This window comes from Oncorhynchus nerka, linkage group LG15 (genome assembly GCF_034236695.1).
Source record: "Oncorhynchus nerka isolate Pitt River linkage group LG15, Oner_Uvic_2.0, whole genome shotgun sequence".
Taxonomy (NCBI): domain Eukaryota; kingdom Metazoa; phylum Chordata; class Actinopteri; order Salmoniformes; family Salmonidae; genus Oncorhynchus; species Oncorhynchus nerka.
The window spans coordinates 7,859,648-7,874,788 of NC_088410.1; the positions used below are offsets into that span (position 1 = coordinate 7,859,648).

Consider the following 15,141-nt stretch of genomic DNA (forward strand, 5'->3'; position numbering starts at 1 on the left):
GCCGTAAGACTGCTGAACAGCTTCTAACCCCAAGCCGTAAGACTGCTGAACAGCTTCTAACCCCAAGCCATACGACTGCTGAACAGCTTCTAACCCCAAGCCATACGACTGCTGAACAGCTTCTAACCCCAAGCCATAAGACATAAGAGCTGAACAGCATCTAACCCCAAGCCATAAGACTGCTGAACAGCTTCTAACCCCAAGCCGTAAGACAGCTGAACAGCTTCTAACCCCAAGCCGTAAGACTGCTGAACAGCTTCTAACCCCAAGCCATAAGACTGCTGAACAGCTTCTAACCCCAAGCCGTAAGACTGCTGAACAGCTTCTAACCCCAAGCCGTAAGACTGCTGAACAGCTTCTAACCCCAAGCCATAAGACTGCTGAACAGCTTCTAACCCCAAGCCGTAAGACTGCTGAACAGCTTCTAACCCAAAGCCATAAGACTGCTGAACAGCTTCTAACCCAAAGCCGTAAGACTGCTGAATAGCTTCTAACCCCAAGCCGTAAGACTGCTGAACTGCTTCTAACCCCAAGCCGTAAGACTGCTGAACAGCTTCTAACCCCAAGCCATAAGACTGCTGAACAGCTTCTAACCCCAAGCCATAAGACTGCTGAACAGCTTCTAACCCCAAGCCATAAGAGCTGAACAGCTTCTAACCCCAAGCCATCAGACTGCTGAACAGCTTCTAACCCCAAGCCATAAGAGCTGAACAATTCATCAAATGGCCACCGGACTATTACATTGTTCGGGTAGATTAGGGCCTAATGAATTTATTTCCATTTTTTAAAAACCGATTTCCTTATATGAACTGTAACTCAGTAAAATCTTAGAAATAGTTGCATGTTGCGTTAATATTTCTCCCCCCAGAATAAATACAAAATGCAAGCAGAAATAAACAATCAGTTATAAGGTCCTCAATCAGCTTTCTGAATGACCCCTTAGCAGCATCAAAACATCACATTTAACATTTTGAAGACTGTTCCACAAATAAGGTGCAAGAAGACTAAAGGCTGATGTACCGAACTCAGTAGAGACCAAAGGAGTTTCCAGAGTTAACCATCCCTGAGACCGGATGTGGTAAACAGGTTAGCTACGGTGAGACTTTTTGTAAAAGGGCATTATAAATGAAAACATAGCAATTTATTTACCTACGTAACAGAGGGCCAAACAAACATCTGTGTCATGTCAGTGGTGACATGTGATGTCAGTGGTGTGATGTCAGTGGCTCTCTGTGATGTCAGTGGTGACATCAGGGGGCCAACCAACTTGCTGGTAGAGAATGCAGTGATGACATCACAGAGAGCCAACCAACTTGCTGGTAGAGAATACAGTGATGACATCACAGAGGGCCAACTAACTTGCTGGTAGAGAATGCAGTGGTGACATCACAGCAGGCCAACCAACTTGCTGATAAAGAATGCAGTGGTGACATCACAGCGGGCCAACCAACTTACTGATAGAGAATGCAGTGGTGAGTTCTAAAACTGTCTCCCGGAATAAAGAGCATTGCGCTATGATAAACTGCATCTAACTGCTTTAATGACGCTGCGTTCATATTACAGCCCATTCGGAAAGGATTCAGACCCCTTCACTTTTTACACTTTTTTGTTACATTAGTCTTATTCTAAAAATGGATTTAAAAAATAGTTTATCGTCACTTTTATATCCCATAAGACAAAGCAAAAACAGGTTTTTAGAAATTTTAGCAAATTTATTTAAAATAATACATTTACATAAGTATTCAGACCGTTTACTCAGTACTTTGTTGAAGCACCTTTGGCAGCGATTACAGCCTCAAGTCGTCTTGGGTATGACGCTACAAGCTTGGCACACCTGTATTTGGGGAATTTCTCCCATTCTTCTCTGCAGATCCTCTCAAGCTCTGTCAGGTTGGATGGGGAGCGTCGCTGCACAGCTATTTTCAGGTCTCTCCAGAGATTTTCGATCGGGTTCAAGTCCGGGCTCTGGCTGGGCCACTCAAGGACATTCAGAGACTTGTCACGAAGCCACTCCTGGGTTGTCTTTGCTGTGTGCTTAGGGTCGTTGTCCTGTTGGAAGGTGAACCTTTGACCCAGTCTAAGGTCCTGAGCACTCTGGAGCAGGTTTTCATCAAGGATCTCTCTGTATTTTTCTCTGTTCATCTCTCCCTCGATCCTGACTAGTCTCCCAGTCCCGGCAGCTGAAAAACATCCCCACAGCATGATGCTGCCACCACCATGCTTCACCATGGGGATGGTGATGTGACACTTGGCATTCAGGCCAAAGAGTTCAATCTTGTTTTCACCAGACCAGAGAATCTTGTTTCTCATGGTCTGAGAGTCCTTTAGGTGCCTTTTGGCAAACTCCAAGCGGGCTGTCATGTTCCTTTTACTGAGGAGTGGCTTCCGTCTGGCCACTCTCCCATAAAGGCCTGATTGGTAGAGTGCTGCAGAGATGGGAGAACCTCCCAGAAGGACAACCATCTCCACAGAGGAACTCTGGAGCTTTGTCAGAGTGACCATCGGGTTCTTGGTCACCTCCCTGACCAAGGCCCTTCTCCCCAAATTGCTCAGTTTGGTCGGGCGGCCAGGTCTAGGAAGAGTCTTGGTGGTTCCAAACTTCTTCCATTTAATAATGATGGAGGCCACTGTGTTCTTGGGGACCTTCAATGCTGCAGAAATCTTTTGGTACCCTTCCCCAGATCTGTGCCTCGACACAATCCTGTCTCGGAGCTCTACGGACAATTCCTTCGACCTCGTGCCTTGTTTTTTGCTCCGACATGCACTGTCTACTACACCGCTATTGTCCTCAACTTCTTTCTTTTCTCCCTCCTCCTCTTGGACAATTACATTAAAAGCACAGGCAGGCTTCCCTCCAATGGATGTTCTCTCATGACTTTTAAGACTTCTTAGCTGAGTGAATCCCTCCCCACACAGAGAGCAGTGGTAAGGCTTCTCCCCTGTAGGTACTCTATGTGTAAGGCTTCCAGAATGAATGATGAAGCTCTTCCCACATTTGGTGCAGTGGTACGGATTCTCTCCACTATGTACCATCTCATGCCTCGTGAGGTTGACTTTTACACTGAAACTCTTCCCACATGTGGCACTGTGGAATGGTTTCTCTCGAGTGTGTACACTCTGATGATTCTTTAGCTTACCTGAGGAACTGAAACTCTTCCCACATTGAGGACAGGGGTAACGACCACGACCAGATAGTCTTGATGTATCTGGGTCAACTACACCACTAGGTTCCTGCTCTTCCCTCTTTTCCTTCTCCTCATCCTCCTCCTCCTCTTTGACAATCACATTGAAAGTACAGGTAGGCTTCTTTCCACTGTGTGATTTCTTATGAGTTTTCAGGTCTCCTGCTCGATTGAAACACTTCCCACAAAGAGAGCAGTGGTAAGGTTTCTCCCATGTATGTAGTCGCTGGTGTTCCTTAAGGCTTCCTGAGTGATTGAAGCTCTTCCGACACGTGGTGCCGTGGTAAGGCTTCTCTCCACTATGTACTCTCTCATGTCTCTTAAGGTTTACTTTCTCACTGAAACTCTTCCCACATGCCGAGCAGTCAAAAGGTTTCTCTCCAGTGTGTACTCTTTGATGATTCTTTAGATGAGTTGAGGAACTGAAAAACTTTCCACATTGAGGACAGGGGTAACTCCCACAACCAGGCAGTCTTGATGCTGTGGAACTGGGCTTGTTGACCGAGTCTGGGTTGGGGATCTCTCCTGTAAGAATATGAACAGATATAGGGTAAGATACAGACAGAGGAACAAAGTATTTTATCTTCATGCAGGATTCAGTCATTAGAATGAACAGAGTATTGAAATAAATACTTTGCTTGTTGCATCACACATATATAATACAATTGTTGAATTACGATGCATTGCCCATTGGTCTGTAGACATTTTTGTTTTGACACTCACCTTCCCTCTTACACATACAGAAGCCTGAGGGGTATACTACAAAAAGCAGAATCAATGAGTTAACCAGCTAAATTGCCTAAATATTCATAATTAACTCTTTTTTTTTAAGATATGATAGACATTGTCATGGTCTAATTAACTCAACAACCAAAAACCTAAGTTTACATTTCTTAATGAACCAGAAAACCAATAGCTATTTTGAGTTGTTTATCAAAGTTAGCTGACCAACTCATTGCTTTGTAGTTTTACCTCTCTGAACCAAAGAGGATGTTAGCCTGAATTTACCTGGGTCAACAGAGTCCCTGTCATCCTCTCGCTCTTCCTCCTCCCCCTCATTGATTTCTCTCTCCTCCTCCTCCTCTTTGACAATCACATTGAATTCCACTGTTTGATTGCAGTCCCCCAGCTTCACTAAAATAATCTCTGGAGCCCGCTGTAAGCTTCTCTGGGCTGGAACACCCCATCCAGAACCAGACATGGTAAGTTGGGTAGATCTAAAAAAGAGGAGACCGAAAGATTTCAGTGTGAGACTTTCAGACCTTGATCGTGGTATAGTTCTGGAAAAGACAAAAATGTATGTATCTAAGCGAGTTAAATGATGGAAAATGATTTAATCCGACTTCAGGCACACTAGATCACAATAGATAGATATGTTTGCTCAGAAGAGGTGGTTTTACGTTAAAAAAGGACCCCTCCAGAGGAAGTTGGCACCACTATTTTGATATAATTTCACTGAAAAAAAATACCCACAGCATGATGCTGTCACCACGCTTCCCTGTAGGGATGGTACTGGCCAGGTGATGAGCGATGGCTAGTTTCCTCCCGACATGACGCTTGGCATTCAGGCCAAATAGTTTAATTTTAGTTTCATCAGACCAGACAATCTGGTTTGGTCAGAGTCCTTTAGGTGCCTTTTGGCAAATTCCAAGCGGGCTGTCATGTGCCTTTTACTGAGGAGTGGCTTTCATCTGGCCACTCTACCGGAAAGGCTTGATTGGTAGAGTGCTGCAGAGATGGGAGAACTTTCCAGAAGGACAACCATCTCCACAGAGGAACTCTGGAGGTCTGCCAGAGTGCCCATCGGGTGCTTGGTCACCTGGCCCGGGGGCCAGCTCTAGGAAGAGTCTTGGTGGTTCCAAACTTCTTCCATTTAAGAATGATGGGAGGCCACTGTGTTCCCGGGAACCTTCAATGCTGCAGAAATGTTTTGGTACCCTTCCCCAGATCTGTGCCTCGACACAATCCTGTCTAGCTCTACGGACAATTCCTTCAACCTCATGGCTTGGTTTTTGCTCTGACATGCACTGTGGGACCGTATATAGACAGGTGTGTGCTTTTCCAAATCATGTCCAATCAATTGAATTTACCACAGGTGGACAACAATCAAGTTGTAGAAACATCTCAAGGATGATCAATGGAATCAGGATGCACTTGGGCTCAATATCGAGTCTCATAGGAAAAGGTCTGAATACTTAAGTAAATAAGGTATGTTTTATTTTTAATATATTGGGGGGGGGGGGGGGGAGTATTTAATCCATTTTAGAATGAGGCTGTAACATAACAAAATGTGGAAAAAGTCAGGGGGTCTGAATACTTTCTGAATGCACTGTATCATGGTGTACAAGACTCTGATTCGCACCTGTCTGAGTGGACAAATGGTGTGGATGGTACAGTCCCATCAGTCGAAGACAGTGGTTCCCAAACTTTTTATAGTCCCGTACACCTTCAAACATTCAACCTCCAGCTGCGTACCAGCTGTGTACCCCCTCTAGCACCAGGGTCAGCGCACACTCACATTTCAAATGGTCATGTTTAATTTTTAAATGTCTGCGCAAGAGTGAAGGTTTCCCGCTAGAGAGTAACGGTTATTGTGATTGGATGAGTAACGGTTATTGTGATTGGATGAGTAACGGTTATTGTGATTGGATGAGTAACGGTTATTGTGATTGGATGTTCATTATTTACCTGTATGTTTGACATTGTGTAGTTATTTCGCTGAACACTAGATGGTTTAATAACGTTTTTGGCAGTGAAACGAGGCTACTCAGGCGAGAAACAAATCTCACCCAAATGTATAGCCCTGTTGGAAAATATAAATGTACAGTTGTTAAAATAAAAAATAAAAGTGAATCACATTTGTATTTGGCGTACCCCCGAAGGCATTGCGCGTACCCCTTGAGGAGACAAGGAAACAGCCCTTGCTTTAATTGTCTAAGAAAATTGAGGGAGGAAACCAACTTAATTAGGCCTATAATAAATAAATAAATAATCCATCTAGAGAAATGAGACAGATCCTGCCACTGTTGCCTGTTTGACTGTTTAATAGCCTAATGGATTCCGTGAGCACCATGCCTCACGCAACTATATGCCAAGTAAATAATTTCACAAATTCTAATTTAATATTAATACTAAAATAATATTTTAATCTTTGCTTTGCTGTAATAATTAATACAGCCCATCTGGTAATATTTATAATTAATTTAGTGTTAGCTTACACGGTTCCAAATTGTCCAGGATATTTAGAATTATACTGCTCCTTTTTCTTGATCTCCAAAATGCATTGAATGATGTCATCAAACATGGCCGCCAAAATAACGTAGCATTAGCTCATCATAAAATCAGTACAACCCATATCTCGATCTCCTTATTGTTATTATGATCATTAATAATGAGTAATGTCATTATTAGTAGGCTTATTATTATAGCATTCTTGTATAACCACCATTGAGCTGTAGGCCTAAGAGCGCATCCCGTCTAGTCTTAATACTGTAACTTACCGAGGACTATAATTCAATACTTATATAAGCTACTATATCATTTGTTCGTTCATGTCATCACACAGCATACAAGTCATTCATGATTTGAAAATGCAATCAAGCATTTTAGTTGTTAAAATAAAGCGAGCCTAAAGGTTAGGGTGCATTATTTCTAAATTTTGATAAAAAGTGTGCAAAATTTCAACGTCCTGCTACTCATGCCAGGAATATAGTATATGCATATGATTAGTATGTGTGGATAGAAAACACTCTGAAGTTTCTAAAACCGGTTCAATCATGTCTGTGACTATAACAGAACTTGTGTAGTAGGCAAAACCCAAAAGAAAAACTGTTCAGGAAAAAAAAAAAATCCCTCTGGCAGTTCCCTGTATTGTCTTTGTCAAGGGAAATTAGATTGCGCCCAGTTTACAGTTCCTACAACATCCACAGGATGTCACCAGTCTTTGGAATTGGGTTGAAGTTAATCATTGGTGAAATGAAGAAGAGGCAATTCAGGGCAGAGGTTACACTGTGGATAGTTATGAAAGAGAGAAAATCGTGCATGTATTGTTGACTTGCTGCTATTGAATACAGATCGCCCGTCAACAATTTGATCGATTATTAACGTTTACAAATACCTAGAGTTGGTTTACAAAAGTAGTTTGAAATATTTTGGCAAAGTTTATAGGCAACTTTTGAAATGTTTTGTAATGACGTTGCGTTTTGGAAAGCTGTTTTTTTCTGGATCAGACGGGCTTTATAAATGGACATTTTGGGTATACATGGACGGAATTAATCGAAAAAAAATGACCAATTGTGATGTTTATGGGACATATTGGAGTGCCAACAAAGAAGCTCGTCAAAGGTAATGCATGTTTTATATTTTATTCCAGCGTTTTGTGTAGCGCCGGCTACGCTAATTATTTTGTTTACATCTCGTCCAGGTGGTTCGGGGGGGTGCATGCTATCAGATAATAGCTTCTCATGCTTTTGCCGAAAAGCATTTTTAAAATCTGACATGTTGGCTGGATTCACAACGAGTGTAGCTTTAATTGAGTACACTGCATGTGTGATTTAATGAAAGTTTGAGTTTTATCGCGTACTATTTGAATTTGGCGCTATGCATTTCCCCAGGCTATAGACCACAAGAGACACTAGCGTCTCCATATCCCTAAGAGGTTTTAAACAAGTAAATAAACAGTTCCATTTCGGGTAATTGCATTCGCAAATTAATGCGACTGGTTTTCTGTGCTGTAATAAAATCTTGACAAATAAAAACAAAAATAAACGTTACGGCTCTCTATGGTACGTTTAATGTATTGTGTTAACATTGTTCCAAACGATCAGAAAAACTGTATTTTAATTATTAATTGTAAATCTATACAGCACCTTCTGGCATGACATAAGACACGCAGCTCTTGCTCTTTACCTTCTTTTTCTTGATCTCCAGTATTTACAAACAACTAGTCACATTTATTCCACACATCTGACTTCCCCTTTACCTCCTGAGCAACCTGTCACTTGCAATCTTTTTACATTTTTTTTTAAACACAGTACAGCAAGTCTGAGCCTGGCTCACCACATTCAAATAAATTGCTGGTTGGACTCCCTCTAGTAATTTGTGTGTGTTAATTATTTAATCAAACAGTGTGCTTAAAGCATCAGACAAGCTAAATGAATTTGATTTGATTAAAACACATAGGATGTGTCTATACATGGAAAAGTTCAAAGAACAGGCAACTCTGGGTCGACCAAGATTTTTACTTTAAATTGTCATTTTAGTCGGAGACGGTCCGAGATTTCAGTTAAGTCACATTTTTATTTTATGAAGTTATTTCCGCTGGATCCTAGTTCTTTAGGCTTTATCATGCCACTATATTCAACAGTTCTTTAGGCTTTATCATGCCACTATATTCAACAGTTCTTTAGGCTTTATCATGCCACTATATTCAACAGTTCTTTAGGCTTTATCATGCCACTATATTCAACAGTTCTTTAGGCTTTATCATGCCACTATATTCAACAGTTCTTTAGGCTTTATCATGCCACTATATTCAACATGCTGTTTGTTTCGCACTTTCTTCCGCACAGTGTTGCCAACAATTTCAGTGAGAATCGCTATTTGGTCCCCGATGTAGCGTTTTCACCCCCTCCCCTTGTGCTTCTCTGCCTGTGTGCGCCGTTGCTGTGACTTCCGTTACACAGACAGCTTTCGCAGCAGAACTGAGTGGGAAAAGTCGCTAAATGCTATCAAAATTAGGGATGCACGATATAGGTCGGTAAGAGTATTGGAATTGGCCGATATTAGCTAAAAATGCCAACATCGGCCCGCTGTCTAGTTTAACGCTGACGTGTCATACCTATATAACGTAGGTAGATGACGTAATGACACCACAACAAATATAGCCCTACACGTGCAACACAGCATTCTGTTGAATTTATTATGGATAAATGAATAAACAATATCCCCATTTTAAATAGAATTGTGTCTAGGTAAACTTATACTCTGTATGTTTGATTAACAATATGAGTTCATAAGAAGAAATTGTGTGACAGGACAAGGAGGAATAGAATGTTAATGAACACCATTTCCAACTGGGCAGGAACAAATGGGTTGTGGACTGTGTAAACACATAAGGTCGTTAGCCTATGGTTGACCCAACCTGAAACTTAGCTCTGGGGTTTTTAGATTAGGCAGTGAGTGCATTCCTAGGGTTTCTGTTAATTAAACCTGTCAGTTCAGTGGTGATCGATAATGTTGAGGGGTCAAAAGTTATCTGGGAGTGTGTTAGTAAGTTAGAATGAACTCTTCACCTTACTTTGTCCTGTCGAGAGGGGGGGGGGTTCGTTTAAGACAGTGAAATGACGTCATGATCTGTATTTAAACTGATGCATTTGTTTTGAGTGGTAGCGCGCTCCGAGAATAAATTCTATTACCTATTATTTAAAGACTGGTCTGCGTCTATTTTATGCAAACAAGAAACCTTACAAATTATCATAAAATAGATTAATGGCTTTCAATTGATGAAAGCACATAGTATAATTTAATTATGACAAACACATTCCTAACCTACTAGCCCACAATGTCTGCTGTGTGGATGGAGCAGTCAACAAGTCCAGCAGTCATTTGAAAGATTAACAACATTTCAGCGAGACAACTCAAAAGACTAAATCCATTAATGCCAAGATAATGTAATTCATTGCCCTTGACAATCAACCGTTCTCTGTCGTGGATGATGTTGGCTTTCCCCAACTGGTCGAGCACCGGTACCACACTACCAAGTAGGAGCTGTTTTTCAGATGTTGCCTTACCGGAGTATTGTTGAAACACACGTCTATGAGCTACTTGCTAATGGGCATCACTGCCATTTGCTTCACGACTGACATTAGGACCAGTGATGAGCGTTCCGAGTCTGACAGCAAAGTGGGTCTACAAGGATTTCATACTGAGGAAAGCTGTAATGCATGCTCAAAAAATGTGCTGGTTCTCATGCCTGTTCCAAAAGAAAAATGCCAACAGAATGTGGGGTTAACTTGGAAAAGTACTCTAGTAGAGGCTGTGAACAAGCGATTCGGTGGCATTCTCTCTGAGCCTCTTTACGGTGTCGCCACCATGCGGGCCTTGTACCTAGCATCGAGCTACTTCGATGCAGACAAGAAAGAGGGTTTACGTGAAATGTTAGACACAGCTGGACAAGATGTAAACGGACACAGTGACAGTGACGCACCGAGGAAGAGAGGCCACGGACAGACAGAGCTGAAACTTTACTGCTTGACATGTATGATGAACTCCTGGTTGATAATTAAACCACTGAACAAATGAACAACGAAACAGCACAGCAAGTAAGTGAAATAAAAAATTGGTATAGTTTTTTTTTTAAAGGCAAGGAAAATATCAGATATTGTCCAAAAATGTCATATCGGTGCCTAATCAAAACCATAGAAAACTTCCCAATGGCAGCCTAAAAAAAGTAACTGAATTTGTCGCTAGACTAAAATCAAGAAAAATAACGAGGGGGCAACAAACTCTAAATGCAGCAGCAGTCCCTAACTTGCCAACAGCTTCCGCATCACGCAGAACGTCATTGATATTCTGAAAAGTTGGGTCTAACAAGAAAAATTATTGGACCTTCCTTAGAACGTCTTGGTTCTGTTAACTGACTGTCTGGGTCAACAGAGAGACAATGCTCTTGATCAATCAACCATCCCTTAAGCTTGCCATATGCTTCCCAGTAGAAACAATTTGCCCTTCTATTTTGATGACATTTTTGTTCGTTTTTGGTGTTCGTATGTTTTTTTTCTTCTTTTGACTTTTCGAGCGCACACAATTTTCTTGAGGCAAGCTGAAGTCTAGTATCCAAAGTCTACGCCACTGTCTGTGATTGGTCAACTGTGGGGAAGGCTTGTTGTCATTCAACGACAGACTCATTTTAATGCAAATTCAAATGAAATACTGCTCCAAACCATCGTAGTAAGATGTCAAATTGCACGACTAATACCCCAGTAAAAAAAATCTAATTAAACTTTGGGTCAAACTCTTCCGTTTTGTATGCTATGGACTTTAGTTTGTAGGCCGGACCCTGGTTTTATGGACACACAATCGATTTTTTACGGTGCAATATTTATGTCCAATATTAAACAAGTGGATTTAAGATGATTGGCGTCTCTTTAATATGACCTCTTATAATAAAATCGCTATAGTTCATTTTTACAAGTTTTGTTTGAGCTGCAAAAGTGTAATTGAAAACAGTATTGGTATTGTTGAATTCGATTTTCATAATAGCAAGCTAGGACTGCTGGTTTGGTTAGCTAAACAAGCAAGTCTGTTTGGTTACCACAGCAACTACTGTAGCTATCTAGAAAAACTTGCTAGCTACTTCAGTGGATGTTGAACACATTTCTACCGGCAAATGTTGTTAAATTATAGCCGTGGCATGAAAGGGATAATCAACGCAGGGCTCTATGGGTTCTCTATGGGTTCTCTGGAAAATAAGTCAGTTTTATCAGTTCCCTGAAAACACCTTCCACGTCACTCATTATTTTCCATAGACATAACCCTCGTTGATTATCCCTTAAGTACACCGCGGGTATGATAAGACCGATATTTTTACTGGTCTAATTACTTTGGTAACCAGTTTATAATAGCATAAGGTGTTGCTTTTTTATATACCTTTATTTAACTAGGCAAGTCAGTTCTTATTTACAATGACGGCCAACACCGGCCAAACCCAGATGACGCTGGGCCAATTGTGCGACGCCCTATGGGACTCCCAACCACGGACCATTGTGATACAGCTGGATTCCAACCAGGGTGTCTGTAGTTGCGCATCTAGCACTGAGATGCAGTGCCTTGGATCACTGGGCCACTCCGGAGCCCATGGTCAAGGGCTGTGTCCAGGTAGCCGACGCCGACTCCCTGCGGCTGGAGCCGACTCCCTGCGGCTGGAGCCGACTCCCTGCGGCTGGAGCCGACTCTTGCTCGACTCTCAAAACACGCTTTAATGCATATTTAGGGCTAATTAAACTGACGCATTTGGCTATGTTCAACTTCAATACACTGGCACCATGAAGAATAGCTTAACCAGTCATTGATAGCCTAATATATACTTTTGGTGAATTTATGACGCATTGCTAGACGAGACAGATAACCAAGATATAGCCTGAGTTTGTTTTCAAAGTAGACTACAGCAAATAGATTCCTTAAGGAGTTGGTTCCTAGTGGAATCGAAGCTTAACAAGGAATAGATTCGACCTCCCACCACTATATCCAGGCACGCCACGTGGCGCATAAGAACAGCCCTTAGCGGTGGTATATTTGCCATATACCACACCTCCTCTGGCCTTATTACACAAGTACACATGACGACTCTCTTATTCTGAAGGATTCCAAACAAAAACCGTGACCCGGACGTATTTAGTTATTCTTCAAATCAAATTGTTTTGGTCACATACACTTATTTATCAGATGTTATTTTTAGTGTAGCGAAACGCTTGTGTGCCTGCTTCACGCGCCATTATTTTGATAGAAACAATAAAATTACTACAAGTTATGTCGACATAACGTTATCATGCAAATTAATAAATTGTGGAAAACTGTTCAGGGATTAGCTGTTTTCACAACAGATAGCAAGAGTTTAGCAACGGTTAATCCAGCCAATTTAGCTTCCTACAGTGGTTCAGATTAACGTTGCTGTAGTTAAGACATTTTGTTTAGCTACATGTGGCTAAACAATGAGCTGGCGGTTGGCTGGTTGGCTAATTCCTCGCCACAGTCAGTTTACTCACAATGAGACGACAGATGGCTAATTATAAAGTAAAAGTCACTTCAACCGTTACCCCGAAGTTATGTTAGTTTGTTAGCTAGCTATCGACACAAACGGGTTGAACGGGAGATGTGTAGCTAGCTATCTAACAAGTGGCTTATCGCTAAAAGCTAAATTTGGCTAGCTGGGGGAACAACAAAGCCAGGCCGCGGCAACCACTGCCGTTTAATCGTGTAATGCGTTAGTTTACAGACCGTGCTACAAGCTCACGTTTAACATGTTTTTGAAATTAGCAATAGGTTACCTTGAACTGATTTCCTGTAGCTAATTATTTAGCCGAGAAGAACTTGATGAAATGGCGAAGTCTCGTAGAGCAAGCGGAAACATTCATCCACTTCCCGAGTGCGTTTGGTCTGGTTGATGAGATGCTGCAGAAAATGTTCGTGAGCGTCGTATCAGCGTAGAGTCGTGCTTCTGGCGGAAATGCGTCTTCTTCTTCGGTGTGGTTTAACGGCGTTTGGCATCCAATACATGTTGCATTACCGCCACCATCTAGACTGGAGTAGAACTTCCTTATAGTTTGTTTGAAAAAAATAAATGAACATATACCCTACCATATAACACTCACTCAAGATAAAAATCTATCGTTCTGCCCCTGAACAAGGCAGTTAACCCACTGTCCCCGGTAGGCCATCATTGTAAATAAGAATTTGTTCTTAACTGACTTGCCTAGTTAAATAAAGCTTCTTAGACCTCTTTTCCCCCCTCCATTCCTCCTCCGTATTCCAAGTACAGTATAAGTCTCCTTATAATAATACTGCACTTCTCCTGACATACATCTTGTTCTTGCGTTCTCAAGGGACGCCATTTAAAACCAGCCAATCAATCACAATCTCCGTACAATCAGCACGAACCCCTCAGGATGTAGCGCTAAACATCCCACTTATAAAGCAGCTGCTTCGTCTTGATGTTCTTCTTTATCAAAAGCTACTGCGATGCTTTTCCATTTCTAACAAGCACGCTCTTCCAACCTCTATCCACCGCCTCGCTCTTCCAACCTCCATCCACCGTCTCGCTCTTCCAACCGCCATCTCGCTCTTCCAACCTCCATCCACCGTCTCGCTCTTCCAACCTCCATCCACCGTCTCGCTCTTCCAACCGCCGTCTCGCTCTTCCAACCTCCATCCACCGTCTCTCTCTTCCAACCTCCATCCACCGTCTCGCTCTTCCAACCTCCATCCACCGTCTCTCTCTTCCAACCTCCATCCACCGTCTCGCTCTTCCAACCTCCATCCACCGTCTCGCTCTTCCAACCTCCATCCACCGTCTCGTTCTTCCAACCGCCATCCACCGCCATCTCGCTCTTCCAACCTCCATCCACCGTCTCGCTCTTCCAACCTCCATCCACCGTCTCGTTCTTCCAACCGCCATCCACCGCCATCTCGCTCTTCCAACCTCCATCCACCGTCTCGCTCTTCCAACCTCCATCCACGTCTCGCTCTTCCAACCTCCATCCACCGTCTCGCTCTTCCAACCTCCATCCACCGCCATCTCGCTCTTCCAACCTCCATCCACGTCTCGCTCTTCAACCTCCATCCACCGCCATCTCGCTCTTCCAACCTCCATCCACTGTCTCGATTCATGCTCTTGATATGTCTGACGGAAATAAGTCAGGCAAAGCAACAACAACAAAAAGATGCAACAACTTAAACGATTTTTACTGAGTTACAGTTCTTATGAGAAAATCAGACCATTCAAATAAATTCATTAGGCCCTAATCTATGGATTTCACATAACTGAGAATACAGATACGCATCTGTTGGTCACAGACACCTTAAAAGAAATGAGCCTCAGGATCCCGTCACATTTCTTTCTGTGCATTCAAATTGCCATCGATAAAATGTAATTGTGTTTGTTGTCCGTAGCGTATGCTTGCCCACACCATAACCCCACCCCCACCATGGGACACTCTGTTCACAATGCTGACATCAGCTAATCCACACGAAGGCATACATGTGTCTGCAGTTATGAGGCCAGTTGGATGTACTGCCAAATTCTCTAAAATGACATTGAGGCGTATTATGGTAGAGAAATTAACATTAAATTATCTGGCAACAGCTCTGGTGGACATTCCTGCAGTCAGTATGCCAATTGCAAAACTACACATTTTTTGAGTGGCCTTTTATTGTCCCCAGCACAAGGTGCACTTGAGTAATG

The 15,141-nt window shown here is 42.4% G+C and overlaps 1 protein-coding gene across 2 annotated transcripts; it reads right to left on the bottom strand.

Moving 5' to 3' along the window:
• Window positions 1-1,697: 1,697 nt before the first annotated feature.
• On the bottom strand, window positions 1,698-13,367 carry LOC135560333 (zinc finger protein 484-like). 2 transcript variants are annotated; one of them, XM_065002207.1, is made up of 4 exons: window positions 13,229-13,367; window positions 4,191-4,399; window positions 3,906-3,941; window positions 1,698-3,707 (listed from the first exon to the last, which is right to left on the bottom strand). In XM_065002207.1, exons 2-4 carry the CDS (start codon window positions 4,381-4,383, stop codon window positions 1,756-1,758), a joined length of 2,181 nt encoding a protein of 726 aa, XP_064858279.1. In that variant the 5' UTR covers window positions 4,384-4,399; window positions 13,229-13,367; the 3' UTR covers window positions 1,698-1,755. The 2 variants fall into 2 exon arrangements, with proteins under 2 accessions (XP_064858279.1, XP_064858281.1); XM_065002209.1 differs by lacking the exon at window positions 3,906-3,941 and having other exon boundaries at window positions 13,229-13,366.
• Window positions 13,368-15,141: the final 1,774 nt, after the last annotated feature.